The sequence below is a fragment of the Acomys russatus genome, chromosome 14, assembly GCF_903995435.1.
Source record: "Acomys russatus chromosome 14, mAcoRus1.1, whole genome shotgun sequence".
In the NCBI taxonomy this organism is placed as follows: domain Eukaryota; kingdom Metazoa; phylum Chordata; class Mammalia; order Rodentia; family Muridae; genus Acomys; species Acomys russatus.
This window is the reverse complement of record NC_067150.1, coordinates 16116814-16138794: the sequence shown is the minus strand read 5'-3', so window position 1 is coordinate 16138794 and position 21981 is coordinate 16116814. Positions and strand designations below refer to the sequence as shown.

The 21981-nt window shown below is 50.2% G+C and overlaps 1 protein-coding gene across 2 annotated transcripts; it reads left to right on the top strand.

Annotated features, from left to right (window-relative positions):
• The first annotated feature begins 8626 nt into the window (after nt 1-8626).
• Spc24 (SPC24 component of NDC80 kinetochore complex) lies at nt 8627-14465 on the top strand. Of its 2 annotated transcripts, XM_051156042.1 has the most exons (5): nt 8631-8968; nt 11713-11857; nt 12496-12600; nt 12691-12767; nt 14293-14465. In XM_051156042.1, exons 1-5 carry the CDS (start codon nt 8764-8766, stop codon nt 14397-14399), a joined length of 639 nt encoding a protein of 212 aa, XP_051011999.1. In that variant the 5' UTR covers nt 8631-8763; the 3' UTR covers nt 14400-14465. The 2 variants fall into 2 exon arrangements, with proteins under 2 accessions (XP_051012000.1, XP_051011999.1); XM_051156043.1 differs by lacking the exon at nt 12691-12767 and having other exon boundaries at nt 8627-8968.
• The last annotated feature ends 7516 nt before the right edge of the window (nt 14466-21981 follow it).

Here is a 21981-nt window from a genome sequence, read left to right as displayed (position 1 = left end):
ACCAACTTACAAGGAGAAATGGTGCAGACCGACCCATTCTCCATAGGGAGGCCTAGGGACAGGGGACCTTTCCTAGAAAAACAGACAAAAGAGAAAAAGGCCATTTTAGAGTGGCTCCCAGCATCGGATCCCAGAACCGCCCTCCTCCGTGGAGAGTAAACAGAGGATGTGATACTGACCTAGCACAGGCCTGCACCAGAGCCCATGTGTTCCCCATTAAGAGCTGGCTGGCCTCAGACCACTCCCAGAAGTAGCTTAAAGTGACAGGCTTTGTTGAAACCCAAAGGGCCAGTCGAGCAGTTTTATGTTTGTGTGTTTGTTTTTAATGCCCCGGAGCTCCTACTGGTGACAAGGCGCAGACAGGCTTCCCTCTTAGTTTTTTTTTTTTTTTTTTCCTGTTTCCAGAATCTCAGCTTTTTGTTGTTGTTGTTGTTGTTGGTTTGTTTTTGTTTTTTCCCTTGTTCCTTTTCTTTGTATTAAAAAAAAAAGCAAAAGGGAACAACTTGTAAATGTGCCTCCTAGTCGGGAAGGGCTCTCAAGTCTCCCTGTCTTAACCCCAGTCAGAGTCGGACCCGCTGGGCCTGGGAGCCAAACCCCAGCAGAGCAGAGTTGGGGCTCACGAAGTAAGGAAAGTGCTGGCGTCTTTTCTAGACAAGTAGGTGTCTTGGCTTGCTGGAGTCTTATTATTGAAGGGGCTTGTTTAAAGTATAGAGGCTTGGTTGGCAGGAGAACATAGGATGGATGGATGGACCGACGGACGGATGGATGGATGGACCGACAGATGCACGCATGCATGAGTGGGTGGCTGAGTGTATGGATGAGTAGCTAGGCAGCCGGTAGATGTATGTCAGGGTGGAGTCTTCGCACGTGTATAAGACAGAAAACCAAGCTGCAGGGCAGTTGCTGGTGTCTGAGGGATGGGCACAGCCTAAGGCACCTCTGAAAGGCTGTGCTCTGAGCTGAGCCTGAGTCCAGCCTTGCAGCCGCCCAGGGAGTTTATTTTAAGGTTCTGGAAGCATCAGCTATGACCCCTCAGAAGAGCCCCTGTCTGTTTCTGCCACTGCTTCTCTCTGCGTGGGGGCCACCAGGGCCAGACGCTCTCCGACTATCTTTTCGTGTATACTCAAGAGTTTCACTCCACTTTGTGACCACCACGGTACGCCCATGAAGACAGTGTGACACACGAAATGAAGTATGCGTTTCTAGTCATCATGTTTTAGAAAGTAAAAGGACTTAATAAAGCTACAAACCATGCAGATGCCTTGGGTCTGTTTGTTTGTTTTTTGTTGTTGTTGTTGTTGTTTTGGCTAGCCTTGAATTTCTGACCCTTCCGTCTCCTCTTCCCACCCAGTGTGTTTAATGGTGGCAGTGTAACCCAGTATGGTGTTCCAGCGAGGCTAAGGGAGCCATATTCCCAGCCCCACGTTGTTTCGTCTCTTGCAGTACTTTGTATGTTACAGCGCTGGTGATTGACGGAACCAAGCCCTATGCACACCAGGCAAGCGCTGTGCCACTGACCACACCCAGCTCATCGTTCTGTATTTTTAAATTTTATTTATTTATTTTTCTTATTTAATGAGCATTGATTTGTGCTTTGCCTGGATGTGCATCTGTGCAAGGATGTCAGATCCCCTGGAACTGGAGTTACAGTTACATGGAGTTACATGGGTGTTGGGAATTTTCGGGGGTGGGGGGTTCTAGATAGAGTTTCTCTGTGTAGCCCTGGCTGTCCTAGACTCACTTTATAGACCAGGCTGGCCTCAAACTCACAGGGATCCACCTGCCTCTGCCTCCCAAGTGCTGGGATTTCACACCTGCCTGAGGCCAGTGTTCTTAACCACTGAACCACCTCTCTAGCCCCTATTTTGTATTCTTTAGGCTTTTAAAAATAGACCAGGCTGGGCGGTGGTGGCTCACGCCTTTAATTCCAGCACTTGGGAGGCAGAGGCAGGTGGATCACTGTGAGTTCGAGGCCAGCCTGGTCTACAAAAGAGAGTCCAAGATAGTCAAGGCTACACAGAGAACCCCTGTCTCGAAAAGCAAAATGGAAAAATAAAGACCAGAACTTCTGGAGCCATGGCTCAGCAGCTAAGAGCACATTCTGCCTTTCCAAAGGACCCAGGTGTCCTTCCCTGCCCGTGTCAAGCAGATCAGGCAAGTGGCTCACAGCCCTTCTATCTCCAGCTCCAAGAGCTCCTGTGACCTTTGTGGACTCTACTTACACGTGCGCAGATAGACATCATCAAAAATAAGTAACTCTTTTAAAAATAATGCGATCAGATGGACGCAGTGGTAAGTTCTGTAATCCCAGCACACAGGGTGGCGAGGCAGGTGAATCTCAGAGAGTTTGAACCTACCTAGCCTGGTCTACAAAGTGAGTCCAGGACATCCAAGGCTACACAGAGAAGCTCTATCTAGAAAAACCAGGGTGGGGAGGGAAGGGCTGGAGAGGCGGCTCAGAGGTCAAGAGCACTGGCTGCTCTTCCAAAGGTCCTGAGACCAGGCTGCGTGACCAACCTGGTCTACAAAGTGAGTCCAGCACAGCCAAGGATACACTGAAAAATCCTATCTCAAAAAAACAAAAACAAAACAAAACTAAAGTTAAAAAAAAAAAAATCTGAAGTTCAGAACATTTGTACCCACACAGGTGGTGTGCTGTGATGGTGTTTGCTGGTGGTGTTTCATTTTGTTTTTGAGGCAGGGTCTCGGGTAACCCACTCTGCCCTAAACTTACTACACGGCCGAGGAAAACCATGACCACCTGATCGTCCCTGTATCTCCCAAGTCCTGGGATGACAGGCAGGCATCACCACACCAGGTTTGTCCCTTCTGCCAGCTCAGCCCCAGCGTCAGCTGCTGTTCTCTCCTTGTTTTAGCTCACACCTTTGTGCAACAATTGTGTGCACACAGGGACAGTGCTGTGCAGCTGGCAGGAAGCCTCTCAGCCCCACCGTCCTGCCTTCCCCAGGCAGCGAGGATTTCTGCCAGCTCCACCAAATTCTGGGGATGGAGCTGGGGCCCTCCAAAAGAACGGTATGCTATGTGATCTTACCCACTGAGCCATCGTAGATATCCATTACTTTAAGCAGGGTCTCCTATGTAATCCAGGCTGGCCTGAAACTACTAACCTGCCTGCCTCAGCCTCAAATGTGGAAATTACAGGACGTCATCACCCACCAGGCCAGGATCCCTGCTTCATGCTGATTATTACTTGTTTATCATTTGTTGTTTTTTATTGTTGTTCAAGACAGGATTTCTGTGTGGCCCTGGCTGTCCTGGAACTCACTCAGTAGACCAGGCTGGCCCCCAACACAAAGAGATCTGCTTGCCTCTGCTGGCTGGAACTAAAGGCATGGGCCACTACTCCCAGCATTAATTTCTGATTTTTTTTTTTTTTATGTTGTGTGAAGGTATGTGGGTAGGTACAGAGGAGGGGATCGAGGGTCCTGCTTGGTCCCTTCACTCCCTTGGGAGATGCTCTATCGCTGAACCTGAGAGTTATATAAGCTGGCAGCTAGTAAGACCTAGTGAAGGGGCTGGAGAGATTGCTCAGCGGCTAAGAGCACTGACTACTCTACTCTTCCAGAGGTCCTGAGTTCAATTCCCAGCAACCACATGGTGGCTCACAACCACCTATAGTGTGATCTGGTGCATACTGTATACATAATAGATAAATCTTTTTTTTTTTTTTTTTTTTCCAGACAGGGTTTCTCTGTGTAGCCTTGGCCATCCTGGACTCACTTTGCCTCCCGAGTGCTGGGATTAAAGGCGTGCGCCACCACGCCCGGCATCATAATAAATAAATCTTAAAAAAAAAAAAAAAAAAAAAAAAAAAAAAGACCTAGTGAAACTTTACCTGTGGTACTAGAGGGGCAGGCGTTACGGACACTGGTGCAACCATGTCCAGCTCCTTTATAGGTACCGGAGAGTTGAACTCAGGTCCTTGTGCTTGCACAGCAAGCCGTAAGCCGTGGAGCCCTCACCAAAGCCCTATCTATGAGTTTTTTTAGACAGTTTTAAGTGGCTGGGGATGTCCTCAAACTGGGACTACAGGTCTGCACCACCACACAATTTGTTAAAATTTTTTAAGATTGATTTATTTTATTTTCTGTGTCTTTTGCCTGTGCACCACATGTGTGCCTGGTTTCAGAAGAGGGCAGCAGATCCCCCAGGAATTGGAGTTACAGGCTTTTGTGAGCTGGGAACCGAACCCAGGTCCTCCACAGGAACAACCAAGGCCCTTAACCACTGAGCCATCTCTCTATTTTTTGTTTAATTTATTTAATTTTTGAGACAGGGTTTCTCTGTGTAGTCTTGGCTGTCCTAGACTCCCTTTGTAGACCAGGCTGGCCTCAAATTCACGGAGATCCACCTGCCTCTGCCTCCTGAGTGCTGGGATTAAAGGTGTGCGCCACCACCACCCAGCTAGCCCATAAAAACTTTTGAGATGGAAAAATTCACACATATGTAATTGGGTAAAATTGACATAGCATTAAATTGACCGTTTCATTTTTTCCCTTTGCCGTTGAGAGCAGCACACAGAGCCTCACACAGCTAAGCACGGGCTCTGCCCTGAGCCCCAGTTCCATCACCCTCAGCATTTTGAAGTGCCTAGTTCAGCGGCGTTTAGCTCATCCGCGGTTGTGTAACCATCTCCAAACTTTCATCTTGCAAAACCGAGACTCTGTCCCCATAGAGCACTAGCTCCATCCCCTAGTCTCAGCCACTGACCTCCAGTGAGTTTAGTTATGTGTCACAACTGCATAGAAGTTGGCTCGGGTGCTCATTTGCAGCACTGGTGTTTCTTTTTCTTTCTTTTTTAAAAAAAAGATTTATTTATTTATTAATTATGTATACAGTGCTCTACCTGCGTGTAAACCTGCAGGCAAGAAAGAGGGCATCAGATCACATTATAGATGGTTGTGAGCCACCATGTGGTTGCTGGGAATTGAACTCAGAACCTTTGGAAGAGCAGCCAGTGCCCTTAACTTCTGAACCATCTCTCCAGCCCCCCCTCCCCCTTTTTTTTTTTTTTTTTTGGTTTTTCAAGACAAGAGTCTCTCCTTGTAGCCTAGGCTCTCCTGGTCTCTCGCTTTGTAGACCAGGCTGGCCTAGAACTCACAGTGATCCACCTGCCTCTGCCTCCCTAGTCCTGGGATTAAAGGCGTGTGCCACCACGCCCGGCACACTGGTGTTTCTTTCAACCACTTCTCTCTCCTTTGTATCTTGAGACATGGTCTCCTATGGAGCCTGAAGCTCGCTGTTTCTGTAAACAGGATTAGCCAACAGCACAGAAGCTGCTCCCTCACCCTCACCTCTGGCACTGGGGGTGCAGATCCATGCTTCTTGCCTTGGTTTGTTTGTTTGTTTTTTGGGTTTGTTGTTTTTGGTTTTGGTTTGGTTTTTCAAGACAGGGTTTCTTCTGTGTAGCCTTGGCTGTCCTGGAACTTGCTTTGTAGACCAGGCTGGCCTCGATCTCACAGTGATCCGCCTGCTTCTGCTTCCAGAGTTCTGGGATTAAAAATTTATGTCACCACACTCAGCCTCTTGCCTGGATTATTAGTTGATTGATTGAGACAGAGTCTCGGCTGCCTTAACGCAGGCTAGCCTCAAACTCAAAGAATTCTTGCTGCCTCTGACACCCCTTTTCCCCACATGCTGGGATTAAAGGCGAGTGCTTTACCTCAGGTCCCCTCTACTTCACTCCGTGCAGTGCTGGGGACTTGAACTTGGGTCCTCTGGTTTGTCCAGCATACACTTTATCCACTGAGCCCCCTCCTTAGACCTTGTGTAGTTGCTGTTGTTTTTTTTTTAAAGATTCTTTTATAGGTGTGTGCGTGTGTCTGTATTTCCACTGAGGCCAGAAGAGGGCCCAGGGGGCTCCCTGGGAGATGAAGTTAGAAGTGTTTGTAAATCCCTGGGATTTGAAGCCCAGGCCTCATGATTGAGCGAAAGTGCTCTTAACCACTGAGCCATCTCTCCAGCCCTTTGTTCTGCTCTGTTGGTTTGTGTTTTATTAGTTTGGGGGGTTGTTTGTTTGTTTTTCTGAGATAGGTCTCACTGTGTAGCCTTTCCTGGCCTCAAACTCTCAATGTATCCCTGGCTGGCCTTGAACTCACAGAGTTCTGCCTTCCTGTGCTTCCTAGCTGAGACTAAATAAAGGTGTGCGGGGCTGGAGAGATGGCTCAGAGATTAAGAGCACTATCTGCTCTTCCAAAGTTTTTGAGTTCAATTCACAGCAACCACATGGTGGCTCAGAACCTTCTGGTTTTGCGTGTGTGTGTGTGTTTCTGGTTTTTTTGAGACAGGGTTTCTCTGTGTAAGCTTCACTGTCCTGGACTTGCTTTGTAGACAGGCTGGCCTCAAACTCACAGGGATCCGCTTGCCTCTGCCTCCCGAGTGCTGGGATTAAAGGTGTGCGCCACCACGCCTGGCTTGCTTACAACCTTCTACGATGAGATCTGATGCGCTCTTTTGACGTGTGGGCAGAGCATTGTATACATAATAAATAAGTAAATCTTTAAAGGTATGCCACCAAGGCTGGCCCTTTACTCTAGCTTTTGTTTTGTTTGTTTGCTTTTGAGAGGGGGGCTCTTATGTACCTCAGGCTAACATTGGTAATATTGTTTAGCCAAGGATGACCTTGAACTCCTAACACTCTTGCCTCTACCTCCCAAGTGTTGGGATTGCAAGCCTGTCTGTGCCACCATTCCCAAATTATGCAATACTGGGGATAGAACCCAGGGCTTCCTGCATGCCAGGCCAGCTTCTACAAACCACCCGACACCCCCAGTCCTATTTTGTTTTGAGACAGGATCTCATGTAACCAGCATTGGCTTCAACTCACTTCGCAGCTGAGGCCTATCTTGAGAGCTGAGGGCTGGTGTTACAGACAGCACTGCGCCTGATTTTACTCAGCGCTGGGGAAGGAGCCCACCGCTCCCCGCCTCCCTGCGTGCTAGGCATCAAGGCCTGCATTTCTATTTTTGCTAAGACACCTGCACTCTTCTCCAGCTCTGTGGCGATATTTTGCAGACTCAGCAGGGCCTGCCCATCTGTCCCCAGTAATCAGCACTTTACTTTCTAGGTCTTTTGAGGTATGTGCCTCTTTTGGACGGGAGCTCTGGCCGTGGCTGTGAGGTGGCACAGGCTTTGCTCTTCGATGGGAGGCCGGTGGCACTTTTGGCCAGGGGCATTTGTGTCTGCCGGGTCCTCTTGCTCAATCCCAGTTGTTATCTCCCGGCCCTCCCCTGCTGATAAGAACAGGCTATCTTTAGCCCCAGGGTTTAGAAAGATCTGGTAGGAACCTGCCAAGGTCACTGGCTCACATTGCACTGCTAGAAACTGAACCCTGGGTCCCCACCCCCAAAGCCTTAACCCCAGTCACCTGTGTGCTCGGAAATGGTTCTCCCACTGACCCAAGGTCTGGGCACCCTCTCTTTCAACCCCGCACTGTTATGCAATTTACTGAGTTAGGTCCGAAAAAGGTGGGTTGACCTGATAGTCACACAGCTGCCATGTGGAGATGCAGCGTTCTTTAGTGTGACAGCTCGGGCGCAGCTCACATCAGGATGATCAGATTGCCTACTGCCCTTCCTGCCCCCCCCCACTTCATTTTCATTTTCTTTCTTTTTTATTGCTTCAGATTTTTTATATTTCTCTTTATTATTAGTGTGGGGGTGCATGGCACAGCGAGTGTGCAGGTCAGAGAACAACTTATGGGAGTCGGTGCATGTGTCTCTGGGGTTCACTCTGTAGTTCAGGCTGGTCTGGAACTCACGCTGCACCGGAGGCTGGACTCCCATGAATGATGAGCCTACTTCCTTAGCCTCTGGGGTCCTGGGATGACAGGGATGACCTTCCATGCCCAGATTCAGGGTTCCTTGCTCTTCCTGTTGTTGGGACAGGGCCTCAGCCTGTTGTTGCCCAGGCTGGCCTGGAAGTTACCCCGATCTTCTTGTCCCCACCACCTGTGCTAGGATACGTCCTAGACTCCTTCTTAAACATTTTATTTGCTTTCTGAGAAAAGGTCTCTTTATATAGTCCTAGCTGTCCTGGAGCTCGATTTGTAGACCAGGCTAGCCTCAAACTCAAAGATCTGCCAGCCTTTGCCTCCTGGGTGCTGGGGGCTGCTCTTCTAGGGGACCTAGGTTCAATTCCCAGCTCACAACTGTCTGTAACTCAAGTTTCAGTGGATCCGGCTCCCTCACACAGACATTCATGTACAGCAAATGCCAAATGTGCATAAAAGTGCACACTAACCGCACCAGGCCCCTATTTAAACACAGAGTCAGTAGTGGGCTCCAGGACAGCCAGGCCTACGCAGTAAAGTCTCAACAGCCCACTCCCCACCCCATGCCTCCCCCCAAAAGAGAAACTAATAAAATCCATTTTTATGTATAGCTCATATATTTCTAAGGTAAACTCAAGCAAAAATAATAAGTGATCCACCGCTTCGCCCCTAGAGCTCAGCCTGCGACCAACAGGTGCAAACCATTCAAGGGCCCTGCAGCTTTCAGGTCTACGCATGCGCACAGTGGAAGAATGGACGCATGCGTACCAGACCAAACGCGGGCTGTCCACCCGTGACACGCCCTCCCTACGATGATTGGTCATCACACATGAGTGACAGAGGAGATTTCGCGTAGGCTCTCTACAAAATGGCGGCTCATTCCGACTCGCGCTCTCCCCCTCGCTGATTGCAGAAGACAGACGTAGGAACCACCCAATGAGACCTAGCCGCCCTGGGAAGGGGGCGGGACCATGACGAGACAAATTTGCGCGGGTTCGGACTCGGTGCGGCCAGTCATGGAGGCTTTCCGCGACATGGAGGATGTGAGCTACTGGCTGCTGAGCCTGCTGGGGGCCAATCGCACCGAGACGCAGCAGCGGAAGCTGCTCGGGCGTCACGAGCAGATGGTGGAGCGGCTGCTGGAGACGCAGGACGGCGCCGACCAGCAGCTTCGGGGTGAGGGCGGGGCCCTGGGGCCTCAGTTTCCCCACCTGACAATAGTTATCGCCCAGAGGCGTAGAGATGAGTGTCGGAGCTCACGGTGCCTGACTCTGCATGAACTCTGCGTGACTTGATCTTACTCCGTAGCTCAGGCTGGCTTGGAAGTCATTACGACCCCATCCCCTCTGCTCCCTACTCTCAAGGGTCTCCGGAGTGGGTGCCGTCACCCCCTGACCCTCGGCCATGACAGTGGATGTCACCTAGGGCCTTAGAAGTAAGGATAGGAGATGGCAGGGCCTGACTCTATGTGCTTTCCAAGACCAGGTCTACCCCCCCCCCCTGCCCCCAGACCAGTCTCTTTTTTTTCTCCCCCTCGAGACAGGGTTTCTTTATGTTGGCTGTCCTGGACTCGCTTTGTAGACCAGGCTGGCCTCAAACTCGCAGTGCTCCGCCTGCCTCTGCCTCCTGAGTGCTGGGATTACGGGCGTGCGCCACCACGCCCGGCCTGGCTGGGACTTTTTTTTTAAAAAGTTCATATCTTCCCAATAGATTGTTCTGAACAGAGTCTGCTGTGAGCTGGGCCCTGGGTGACTACAGGGGACAATCCCCTCGGGAGGTTGGCGTCCAACTGGAGAGGAGACAGGATAAAGGTTTTATTGTGCAGCAATGGGCTGAGGTGACAAGCCCATCCTGTCATTAGGAGTGGTGACATGGGCAGGAGTGTGGAGGGCTTTTTGCAAAGATAGTGGTAAGGGTTTTTAAATATTTTATTATTATGTATACAATGTTCTGTCTGCATGTACACCTGCAGGCCAGCAGAGGACATCAGATCATATTATAAATGGTTATGAGCCACCATGTGGTTGCTGGGAATTGAACTCAGGACCTTTGGAAGAGCAGGCACTGAGCCATCTCTCCAGCCCATGGTTAAGGGTCTTAAAACAAAACATGTACTTCCTGAAGAAGGTGGCGCACGCCTGTAGTCCCAGCACTCAGGAGGCAGGGGCAGGCGGATCACTGTGAGTCCGAGGCCAGCCTGGTCTACAAAGTGAGTCTAGGACAGCCAAGGCTACACAGAGAAACCCTGTCTCAAAAAAGAAAAGGAAAAAAAGAAAAGAAAAAAGAAACAATATGATAATAAAGATTAAAATAAAGTAAGCTTTTGAAAGCCAAAGCAGGAGAGGCCCAATGGCTGTGGCTCAGTTGGTGTTTCACTGGCCTGACGTGCACGAAGCTCTGTGTTCTGTGCCCAGACCTGCACTGAACAGGCATGGCATGGCAGTCCGGGCCTGTCAAGCCAGTGTTCCAGAGACGAGCAGGAGGGTCAGGAGCATAAGACTGCTAGGAATTCAAAGGCAGCCTGATGTATACAAGACCCTGTGTCAAAAGACCAAAAATAAAACAAGAAAGTGCTCGGACTCCAGCTCGGAGAGAGCACACGTGACTGCATGGCACCTTGGGAGCAAAGAGTAGTAAAGAGGTAAAGTATCTGAGAGCCGCCAAGATGGCTCAGTGGGTAACGACACTAGCTGCCAAGCCTGACATCTGAGTTTGATCTCTAGGAGCCAGGTGGTGCCGGAAGAATGACCCCACCATATTGTCCTCCCACTTCCACACACAAACATGGATTTTTTTTCCTTTTGAATAAGTCATTGGTGGCTTGAATGTGTAATCCTTTTTTTTTTCCTTTTCTGGTTTTTCGAGGCAGGGTTTCTCTGTGTAGCCTTGGCTGTCCTGGACTCATTGGTAGACCAGGCTAGCCTCAAACTCACAGCGATCCACCTGCCTCTGCCTCCTGAGTGCTGGGATTAAAGGTGTGCGCCACCACGCCCGGCCACATATACTCTCAAAAACCTGAGAGATTGGAGCAGGATGCTTGCTGAGAATTCAAGGCCAGCCTCAGTTACATCAAGTATCTGGCTGCTATCAGCTACGGAGAGACCCCTCATCAGCCTCACCCAGGTTCCCCACACACAAGCTTTGTTTTGTTTGTCTTATGCTGTACTAGGTAGGAGAGTGCTTACCTAGTGTGGGTGAGGCCCTGAATTCAAACCCAGAACCATAAAGTAATTAAAATGAAGTAACTTGATGGCCATATGTTGTGACCTGTAGCACAGCTGGGGAGGATAAGACAGAGGGGATCTTTGAGCCCAGGAGTTTGTGGTCCACCTGGTATCATGGTGAGACCTTCATCCCATCACTCAACGCTCCCTCCCTCAAAGAAGGGAAAGTACGCAATAGAGGCTGCTAAGGAGCTATGCACCAACCCTCCCAGCATTTGGGAGGTAAGAGGCCATCTTGAGGTACATGCGACTATTCCCCAAACTGGATACAAAATGCTGGTCTGGCTTCCAATCCCGGCACCATACAAGATGGGTGTGGTGGACCGCTTGGCGGAGTCACCTATGTCCCTCTACCCAGTGGGTCCCAGGGACAGGGATCAGGCTTGTTGGCATCTTAACTGGCTGTTACTTATTTTCTGTTTTGGCATAGGGTCCCTAAGTTTAACCCAAGCCAACGTAGAACTCCACATCCTCCTGCCTCTGCCTCCTGGGTAATAAATTATGGGTGCTGCACAGTGCCATCCTCAGTATTGCGCATTCTGGCAAAGCAGGCACACAGCCTGGATTCTGGAAGATGTTCAGAGGCTGCGGCAGGTGGGGAGCGTGGCTCCGACTGGGCAGTGGCACATGGCACCTCTTCAGAGTCTTCCTGGGCAAAGGACAGAATGAAGGGCACCTGCTTCTGTCCCACTGCAGAGACCCTGGCGGTGGAGGAGGAAGCGGCTCGGAGCCTTCTTGAATTAAAGGAGTGCACACGCTTAGGAGGCACAGAGCTACAGCAGCTGGAAGTTGAGATCCAGAAGGCCAGCCAGGAGGATGCCTGTCTGCAGGCCAGGCTCTCATATCCTTAACTGCCCAGCAGCCCCCCTCAGCGTGCACTTGGATTGTGTTAGGAGGCAGCTCAGTACTAGTGCCCATGCCTAGAATCCCTCAGTGAGGGGCTGGGGTGTGGTTCAGTGGTAGAGCCCCTGCCTAGAATCCCTCAGTGAGGGGCTGGGTATGGTTCAGTGGTAGAGCCCCTGCCTAGAATCCCCCAGTGAGGGGCTGGGGTGTGGCTCAGTGCTAGAGCCCCTGCCTAGAATCCCACAGTGAGGGGCTGGGGTGTGGTTCAGTGCTAGAGCCCCTGCCTAGAATCCCACAGTGAGGGGCTGGGGCGTGGCTCAGTGCTAGAGCCCCTGCCTAGAATCCCACAGGGGCTGGGGTGTGTGTTCAGTGCTAGAGCCCCTGCCTAGAATCCCACAGTGAGGGGCTGGGGTGTGGCTCAGTGCTAGAGCCCCTGCCTAGAATCCCCCAGTGAGGGCCCAGGATATACTCGGATAGAGCTTGCCTAGCATGTGTTGAATCTTGGGTTTCATCTCTAAACACTAAAGGACAAAAATAGGAAGAAAATACTTGAACACTTAGGGCTCTGGCCTGGTGGTGTGTAGTGAGATGACTGTCCTTAGTCCCTCCTCAGCCGTGGCCTTAACTGACTTGCACTCAGCTCACCACAGAGCTGCAGGAGCTCAGGGAGATGGAGGCAGATCTCCAGCGACAGGAGAGAGACGTGGATGAGGACACCACCATCACCATCCCCTCTGCAGTGTAAGTTCTGCAGGCTGGGCCTGGAACTCCGACCTGTGGCATGGTTGACTTGAAGGTTGTGGTAACTCTTCTTTCTCCCCTCTTGTCTAGGTACGTGGCTCAGCTCTATCACCGAATTAGTAATATAGAATGGGATTATGAGTGTGAGCCAGGCATGATCAAGGGCAGTATCCTTTGAAATCGTGTCAAGGTAGAGTGAAGAGCTGGGAAAAACAGGTACATCCTCACAAGCTAGAAAGCCCGCCAGGCACTCAGAGAACAGAAGCAGGCAGATCTCGCTGGAGTTCAAAGCCAGCCTGGTTGACAGTGGGTTCCGGAGTAGCTGGGGCTGCACAGAGAAACCCTGTCTCAAAAAAAAAAAAAAAAAAAACAACAACAACAACAAAAAAAACAAGGGCTAGAGAGATGGCTCAGAGACTTAAGAGCACTGTCTGCTCTTCCAAAGGTTTTGAGTTCAATTCCCAGCAACCACATGTTGGCTCACAAACATCTATAATGAATCTGGTGCCCTCTTCTGGCAAGCAAGTATGCATGCAGGCAGAATACTGCATACATAATAAATAAGTAAACAAATCTTTAAAAAAAAACCAAAACAAACAAAACAAAAGAAAAACAAGCCAGGCATGGTGGCACACACCTTTAATCCCAGCACTCGGGAGCCAGAGGCAGGTGGATTTCTGTGAGTTCGAGGCCAGCCTGATCTACAAAGTGAGTCCAGGATAGCCAAGTCTACACAGAGAAACCTGCCTCAGAAAAAAAAAGAACGAAAGAAAGTAAAGAAACTGTAAACACAGGCTCCAGCAAGGCCTCTTCGGGGGATGTGCTCCAAACAGTGGAAAGAGGGTCATGAAGCCAGTGACTGTCATGTCCGTGCGTGTCAGGTGGCCCCACCCTGTCATCCAAATGGAGACTGCAACAAGTAAAGAAAATGCGGTTTCTCTGGGCAGTAGAATAGTATTCAGCTTTTGAAAGGGGAGGAGTAGACCGGAGATACACATGTGGTAGAGTGTTTGCTGAGTGTGCCGTGTTCCACCCCCAGTAATGAGGTGACCTGGAACCTACTTGTAATCCAGACTCACCGCAAATCCTTGGTGAACCTCCCACTTCTGTCTCTGCAGTGCTGGGATTGTAGGTGTGTACCATCACACCCATCAAAACTATCGTTTCTAATTAAAAAGAAGTTAAGGAGGGGCTGGAGAGATGGCTCAGAGGTTAAGAGCACTGCCTGCTCTTCCAAAGGTCCTGAGTTCAATTCCCAGCAACCGCATGGTGGCTCACAACCATCTATAATGAAATCTGGTACCCTCCTCTGGCTTGCAAGCATGCATCTAGGTGAAACACTGTATACTGAAATAAACAAATCTTAAAAAGAAAGAAAGAAATGAGCTGGCAGGGTGGATCAGTGAGTAGGGCACATGCCAGGGAGCCCAGTGACCTGACTACAAGCTGTCTCTGACCTCCACAGGGGCACTATGGCATGTTTGCACCCACACACCACAGAAATAATAAACATGAAAAGGAGTTAGCTTGGGGTAGTGCCAGCGCTTGGGAAGCTGAGGCAGGAGGAATCAGCACAGCAAGCTTAGTGACTGGACTATGAGAGTCCATTTCAAAACAACAGAATTTGAACAAAACCCCTCTGTCCCCAGACCTGGGAGGACCATATACCCTTTCCTTTCATCATGCCCCCAGTCCACCACGGCCCCACTGTGGCCCATCCCATCCACCTGGACAGTGCGCAGCTCTCACAGAAGTTCATCAGCGACTACCTCTGGAGCCTGGTGGACACCACGTGGTAGCCTTAACCCCACACAGGAGTGCTCTAATAGTAAACATCCTTATGTAAATGAGGTCATTGCGTTGTCTGCTTGTTTTAAGAGTGTTTTAAAGCAAGACAGTTGTTTTGCCTGCCTGTGTGTGTGTTAGCTGTGTGTTGTGGTGGAGGTTAGAAGGCGGCGTCAGGGGGCTGGAGAGATAGTGCAATGGTTAGGAGCACTGTCTGTTCTTCCAAATGGACCCGGGTTCAATTCCCAGCACCCACATGGCAGCTTACAACTGTCTAATTCCAGTTCCAGGTGACCTGACACCCTCACACCAAGGCACATAAGATAAAAAAATATTTTAAAAAAGAAGAAGGCATCAAATCCCCTGCCATGTGGGTGCTGGGAATCAAACCCAGGCCCTCTGCAAGCGCTGCCAGTAAGTGCTCTTAACTGTTGAGCCCGCGTCTCATCTCTCCAGTCCCTTAGCTACAATTTTTAAATGACGCGTGTGCAAAATGGCGTGTGTGCGCAAGTGTGAGAACAACTTGCTGGAGTTGGTTATTTCCTTCCATTCTATATTTTTTGTTTTGTTTTTTAAGATTTATTTTTACATGTACGAGTGATCTATCCACATGTACACCTGCATACGAAAGAGGGCGTCAGATCATATAGATGGGTGTGAGCCACCATGTGGTTGCTGGGAATTGAACTTGGAACCTCTGCAAGACCAAACAGTGCTCTTACTGCTGAGCCATCTCTCCAGCTCCCCCATTTTATTTTTAACGATGTGTCTGTGTGGTTATGTACATAAGTATGCTTAGTGCCTGAGGAGGCCAGCGTTAGCAAATCCTCGAACTGCAGCTGCAGGTCGTTGTGAGCTGCTATGTGGGTGCTAAAAGCCAAATTCTGGTCCTCTGCCAGAGCAGTCAGTACTATACAGTCTCTCCATGGTGCCAGCTAAAAAACATCCTAGTACAGACTCTGAGAGGAGATATATATATATATACCCAAAACAGGAGGCTGGGCTTTTTTGGGAGTTGGTATTGTTTGACTGTTCATCACTCCAATACGCTCCTAGAGAGAACCGCTCCAGGGAAGGCTTCAAGGCTTCAGGCTCCGCCTGAGGCTCTGGGTCCCAGTTGCTCCAGGTTCCAGCAGCAACCTTGGTGGAACTGCTGGTGTGCTGAAATCCTGCTGACTACACCAGGAGAATCGCTCCCAGGAACTAATAGCCAGAAGGATCCGTTCTTGTTTTCTTTAATCTCCTTTTCCTCTTGCTTAGGCTAGTCGGGTTGTAAGGGAGGTACATTCATTTAATAAGTTCATAATAAAGTAGAATTGTTAAGAAAATGGAGCCTACATCTCCAGCCCCTCCCACCTGATTTTTTGGGGGGGTGAGGCTTGAACTCCAAGGACTTTCCATCTCTACCTCCCCAGAACTGAGTTTACATGCAGCTCCCACACTGGCCATTTTACCCAAGTTTTAGGGTTTCAGGTCCTCACTCTTGAGATTCTGGAGAATTCGGGGACTGATGGCTCAGAGGTTAAGAGCACTGCCTGCTCTTCCAAAGGTCCTGAGTTCAATTCCCAGCAACCGCATGGTGGCTCACAACCATCTATAATGAGATCTGGTGCCCTCTTCTGGCCAGCAGACAGAACACTGTACATAATAAATAATAAAGTCTTTTTTTAAATAAATGATTCTGGCCGGGCGTGGTGGTGCACGCCTTTAATCCCAGCACTCGGGAGGCAGAGGCAGGCGGATCGCTGTGAGTTCGAGGCCAGCCTGGTCTACAAAGTGAGTCCAGGATGGCCAAGGCTACACAGAGAAACCCTGTCTTGGGGAAAAAAAAAAAGATTCTGGAGGATTCTGTGCTTGTGCTCACCTCCTGAGCCACATACAGAGCCAGGTCACCCCACCTAACCTTGTGACAGCCAGCCATACGGTTTAGCTTTTGGGGACCCTCAGCACCATCCCTGACCCCCACTCACTGGATTCCAGTAGTGTCCCAAGAACAGGAAGTATCTGAGCCATGGTTCTGTGTCCCTGGGGGAAGGTTACACAGTCTGCAGAACTTGCATTAGTTCCACGTTGCTGGCTGAGTCAACTGCTTTGGTCTTGTCTTTCCATACCAGTGTGAGGCAGGGTGCAGGACAGAACTCACGCAGCCCAGGCTGGTTGTGCATGCTGACCTGCAGACCCTGGTGCCTTGTTGAAAGCAGCCATGGGGGTCAAGGCCGCCAAGCGGCCAAGCTAGGGAGATGGCTCATGGGTAAAGTCTAATGGCCTGAGTTCAAACCCCTAAGGCCTATATTTGCCTCCACCTCAACAGTTAGCACCAGCTGCTCTTCTGGGGGACCTGGGTTCAACTCCCAGCACTCATGAAGTGGCTCACAAATGTCTGTAACTCCAATTCAGGGTGTTAAATGCCTTCTGATCTCAGGCACTAGGCACCCACATAGTGGACAGACATACATGCAAGCAAAACATTCATAAAATACATACACACAGTCCACAAGCAAGTTCTGGCCCCTGTGAAAATGAACTGCCTTGCTTTGTCCTGGAAAGGCAAGTGCCTGACTGCTCAGACCCCTAACACTTTGGGAGCAGGAGGACCTGCACCCATCTCCCCTCACTGCAGGAGCAACAGGGGCTGACTCCAGGGAGCCAGTGAGTGAGGACTGTGGCCAAGGGCCATGGAGAGAGGCCCCAGCTCTCTGCATGCCTAGGCTCTGAGTCATTGCCCAGCACTGGCTGGCTGCCCAGGACATCCTGGGACCAGGCCACAGCCTCCTGCCCAAACTCCTACCCACAGCCTGCCGTGTTCCTTATAAGAGGGCCAGCCACTCTTTTTCAATACCAGCCATAATGAGAAGCCACATTGAAGTCACTACAAATGGAGTCTCTGACAAAACAGGCTTTGCCCCAGTGCCATTCCTAGTCCAATTTACAGATGAGGGATACTGAGGCACCATTCCATCTGGCCATTTGCCTCAAGTCCTGAGACATTAATTGTATAAAGTTCAGGGGTTGAACCATTCACCTGGGCTCCGCTGCCAGCCAATGGGCAGTGGCTAGGTGCCCCGTGAAGTGCCGTTCTTCTCCTGAGGTGTCACCAGGGTGGAGTGGTTGGTCAGGACAGTGGAGAGAGCACCCAGCCCGTCTCTAGTCTTTCTGCTCTCCCTGTGTCTGGGGTCAGCTGGGGCCAGAGCTGTTTGCACTAGGCAGGCTCACTAAGCCAAAGGACACGGAGGCCTAGGAAGTGAGCAGATGGTTAGATTTAAACCAGGGCAGCTAAATTTGAAAACTGTCTCCTCAGGATTCGAGAGCTGGGTTGGTGGGGCACATGAGCACACACCTTCACCTGTGACCTGCTCTGCTGTGGGGGTAGCCTACTGTCACCTTGGCCTCAGGACCTCCTAGTAAAGCCCTTTTTGCTGTGTGTCATCTGTGGAGTGGGTGCAGGCCACAGGGAGCAGGCATGCATGTGGAGGTCAGGGGTCAGTTTTCAACCTTTACAAGGATTCCAGGGGTCAAAGAGAGAGCACCAGGCTTGTACGGCAAGTGCCCTTACCCCGGAGCCGTGGCTTTGGAGATGCTGGGATGGCCCACATATATGTTAGACACGCACTAAGCCACCTGCCATGACCTAGCCTGGCCCGCTGCTGGCTGAAAGCCCTGCCTGGTGGTTCTGTAGCAGTCAGACTATCTTCAAATACTTTTAAGTGGAGGAGCTAGAAGTTGACCTAGCTGCACAGTATCTGGGGAGTGAAACTAAACCCAGGTGGAGGGTTTCCGCCAGGTCTCATACCTAGCAGGTGTCTGAACTTGGGGTGGGGGTGAGGAGACCCTTAATCTCCAGCTAGGAGTGAGCTCGTCATACCTAGTGACAGTGAGCTGAGGGAGATGAGATGCTGTGGGAGGTAGGGCTCTGAAGGGCCCCAGGAGGGATCTGGCCATTGAGCACAGGGGTCTAGTTGGAGAGATGGCAGATGACACAGCCTAACAGATATGGAGGCGCCTGATCAAACTGGGCCTGCAGTCCACAGCAAAGGAAGGAAGAGTTTCCAGATCACCAGTGGCTTGTCCCAAGGACTGATGTAATTAAACCCCAAGTTTCTCCCCACAGGGAGAGAGAGCAAGGAAGGAAAGGAGGGAGGGAGGGAAGGAGGAAGGAAGGAAGGAAAGAGTTCCTCCTCCAGGGCAGGAAGCACTCGCCTGTAGGTCCTCAGACAAGACACAGGAAGTCTAGGGCGACTTTCCCTACGCGGGCTAAGTGGGAGTGATGCGTCTGAGCCGGAGACCACAGTGGGGAGGTGGCCTAGTACTGGAGCCGGAGAATGCTGGCGGCAGAGTGCGGCACCCCCCACCCTCCCCCACTGCTTCCCTCCTGCTGGCTTGGGCTCACTCAGCTTTAGGCTCCAAGCTGGCTCACCACAGAGAGCTGTGGTTTAAGATACTATGAGCCTGGGGGCTGGTGGTCAGCAGGGACCAGCAGTTGGTGTGTCGGAAGTCAGCCTCTGCTTGGCATTCCTCTTGTTCTGCACAGAACTGAGTCCACAGAGATAAGGCAGGCCAGCAAGGCCACTGCCGCTTGCCTGCCCTGGGTTGGGTAGCTACGGCATATATTGGAGCACACATCCAGGTCTGTCATCAGTCCTAGAAGACAGAAAACCAGATAAACAGAACCCTGTCCCCAAGGGCCGCCCATTCTTGTCAGGCAAGCACTCTAGCACTGAGTTAAACACCAGTAAGGGGTTTGCTTTTGAGACTGATCAATGGACCCCAGGCTAGCCTCAAATTCACTACGAAGTGGAGGATGACCTTGAACTCCTGATCTTCTGCCTACCTCCCCAGTGTAGGATGACTTTGCTGGGCCTTGAAAAAAAAAATTTTTTTTTTTTTTAAAAGCTGAAACCAAAGATCAGAAAGTTCTTTGTGCAGCAGGGTGGTGGCAGTGCACACTTTTAATCCCAGGACCCAGGGAGCCAGAGGCAGGCAGACCTCTGTGAGTTCAAGGCCAGCCTGGTCTATAGAGAGTTAGGACAGCCGGAGCCACACAAGGAAACCCTGTCTTGAGAAGGAGGGAAAAAGGAAGAAAGAGAAGTCAGCCCATCACCTTCCCTGCATGATGCCCTTTGGCAGCCCCATTCCTACCCTACAGTCTGTTCAATGCCAGACATGCGAGCTCTGTTATCCTGCTTGTCACATGACTCACTAAAGTTTTCTCCCCCAGAGGCGGTTTGGCTCTCTCCCAAAACAAAATGCGGAAGGAAGGACGGAAGTGCCACCCTGTGGATGCAGAGGGCACGGCAGGCTCAGGCAGAAAGTGGGATTACAAAACTACACAAGGTCCCCCAAACTCTTTCTGCAAGTTTCTCAACAATGCAGCTCAGAAGTGGGAGATGGGTTGACGTCCTTTTCCTCCTCCATCCGCTCCAGCAATGTTTCCTAAAGGGGTTTCCTTGCAGCAGCTCATTCCTACAGCCAGCTCCAATAACCCCTCAGCCCCCCATGGCTCTCCATCACCCCTGGACCCCAAACACTTTATCCCCACCACTTCCATCTCCCCCCAGGACTCTTTTTGTTTGTTTTTTCGAGACGGGGTTTCTCTGTGTAACCCTGGCTGTCCTGGACTTGCTTTGTAGATCAGGCTGGCCTCAAACTCATAGGGATCACCTGCCTCTGCCTCCTGAGTGCTGAGATTAAAGGCCTGCACCACCATGCCTGTCTCCCACCTCCACCCCTCACCCCCTGGGCTCTTAATTCTAGGGACAGGCCTTCAGTTGCATATCTGAGTGGCCTCAGGGTTCCCAGTTGTTCTTTACAATTCTTTCCTTTTAAAATGTTTAATTTGGGGGGCTGGAGAGATAGCTCAGTGGTTAAGAGCACTGTCTGTTCTTCCAGGGGTCCTGAGTTCAATTCCCAACCACATGGTGGTTCACAGCCATCTGTAATGAGATCTAGTATCCTCTTCTGATGTACAGGTGTATATGGAGGCAGAACATTGTGTATGTAATAAATAGATAAATATTTTTTTTAAATGTTTAATTTGGGGGCTGGAGAGATGATGGCTCAGAGGTTAAGAGCACTGGCTGCTCTTCCAAAGGTTCAATTCCCAGCAACCACATGGTGACTCACAACCATCTATAATGAGATCTGGTGCCCTCTTCTGGTCTGCAGATGTACATGCAGGCAGAACATTGTATACGTAATAAATAAATCTTTAAAAAATAAAATGTTTAGTTTTATCCAGGCATGGTGGCACATAATCTCAGCACTCAGAGAGAGGGCGGTGGGTGGGGGAAAAGAGTGCACAGTCTAACCCCCAATTAACAACTCTAACCCCCAACTCTAAGCAAAACAGAGATAGGCTGGACCTTGTTGGGATCAGACATAGCTGATGAAGCCCCAGGTTCAGGGAGAGACCTTGCCTCAAAGGAAGAAGTGGAGTTTCAGGACACCTGATGCCCTCTTCCAGCCTCCACACACGGTAGTGGTACACATGCACACACACATGCACATAGAGACACATACATGAAAAAAACAAATGTGTTTAGCCAAAAGTGATCTTTATGCAAGCCTGAGGACCTGAGTTCAAGTTCCTGAACCTGGGCAAGTGCAGAGAAATGACTTGACAAATCTGTCCTCTGAGTCTTGAGCTGTGTGTCCCTGCATGCCACACCTCACACACCCACACACATAATGATGACAGTCTTCAAAAAAAGAATTTAATGCATCACAGTAAGACATTTTCAGCCTATAAAAACATCTGGACAGTGGTTTCAAAGCAGTTCCCACACCTAAAGCAACACACACAGGCCTGAGAAGAGTCCATTCAAATAGTCTTTGTCCACAGAGCATCCCAGAGTATCACCCCAGCTTAAGCTGGAGAAATGTCACCGACAAGTGCAGCAATCAGGATTTGCAAAAATAAATAGATTTAATACATACGTGTGATAACCTTGAGCAAATATACAGTGAAAACAGAACCAGGCGCTACAGGCACAGGCTCCTTTACAGTGTCCTACCAGGCTGGGCAGTGTGCCCTCATATCCTAACAGTGGGGCCTTCCAGGTGAATCTGTGCAGGATTCCAAGGGAGGCCCGCCACTGTCACCTTGAGTTACGCATGTGACAAATTTGTGGCAATTTATAAGTAGTATTATTCTGAGTTCCCCCAAGTAACCTACATTATAGGGGTTATTTTGGTTTTTAGATACACAAGTCTCACTGTGCATCCCTAGCTGGCCTGGAACTCACTTTGTAGCCCAGGCTGGATTGGAACTCAGAGATTTGCCTGCCTCTGCTTCTTAAATTATGGTATTAAAGGCGTGCACCACCATGCCTGGCTGATTATGGACTGAAAAACTGTGCAAGTTTTCTTTTTTTTTTTTTTTGGTTTTTCAAGACAGGGTTTTTCTGTGTATCCTTGGCTGTCCTGGACTCGCTTTGTAGACCAGGCTGGCCTCCAACTCACAGTGATCCCCCTGCCTCTGCCTCCCAAGTGCTGGGATTAAAAGCATGCACCACCACTGCCCAGCCAAGTTTAATTTTTCCCCCCCTTTCTTTCCCATTTTTCCTTTCTGAAATAGTGTCTTAATGTGTACCCCAGGCT

Bases quoted from the DNA above. Each gene is read 5' to 3' on its own strand.
- Spc24 (XM_051156042.1), top strand. From the start codon at position 8,764: ATGACGAGACAAATTTGCGCGGGTTCGGACTCGGTGCGGCCAGTCATG. The intron at 12,601-12,690 runs GTAAGTTCTGCA...CCTCTTGTCTAG, and splicing joins ATCACCATCCCCTCTGCAGT to GTACGTGGCTCAGCTCTATC. The intron at 12,768-14,292 runs GTATCCTTTGAA...TCATGCCCCCAG, and splicing joins GCCAGGCATGATCAAGGGCA to TCCACCACGGCCCCACTGTG.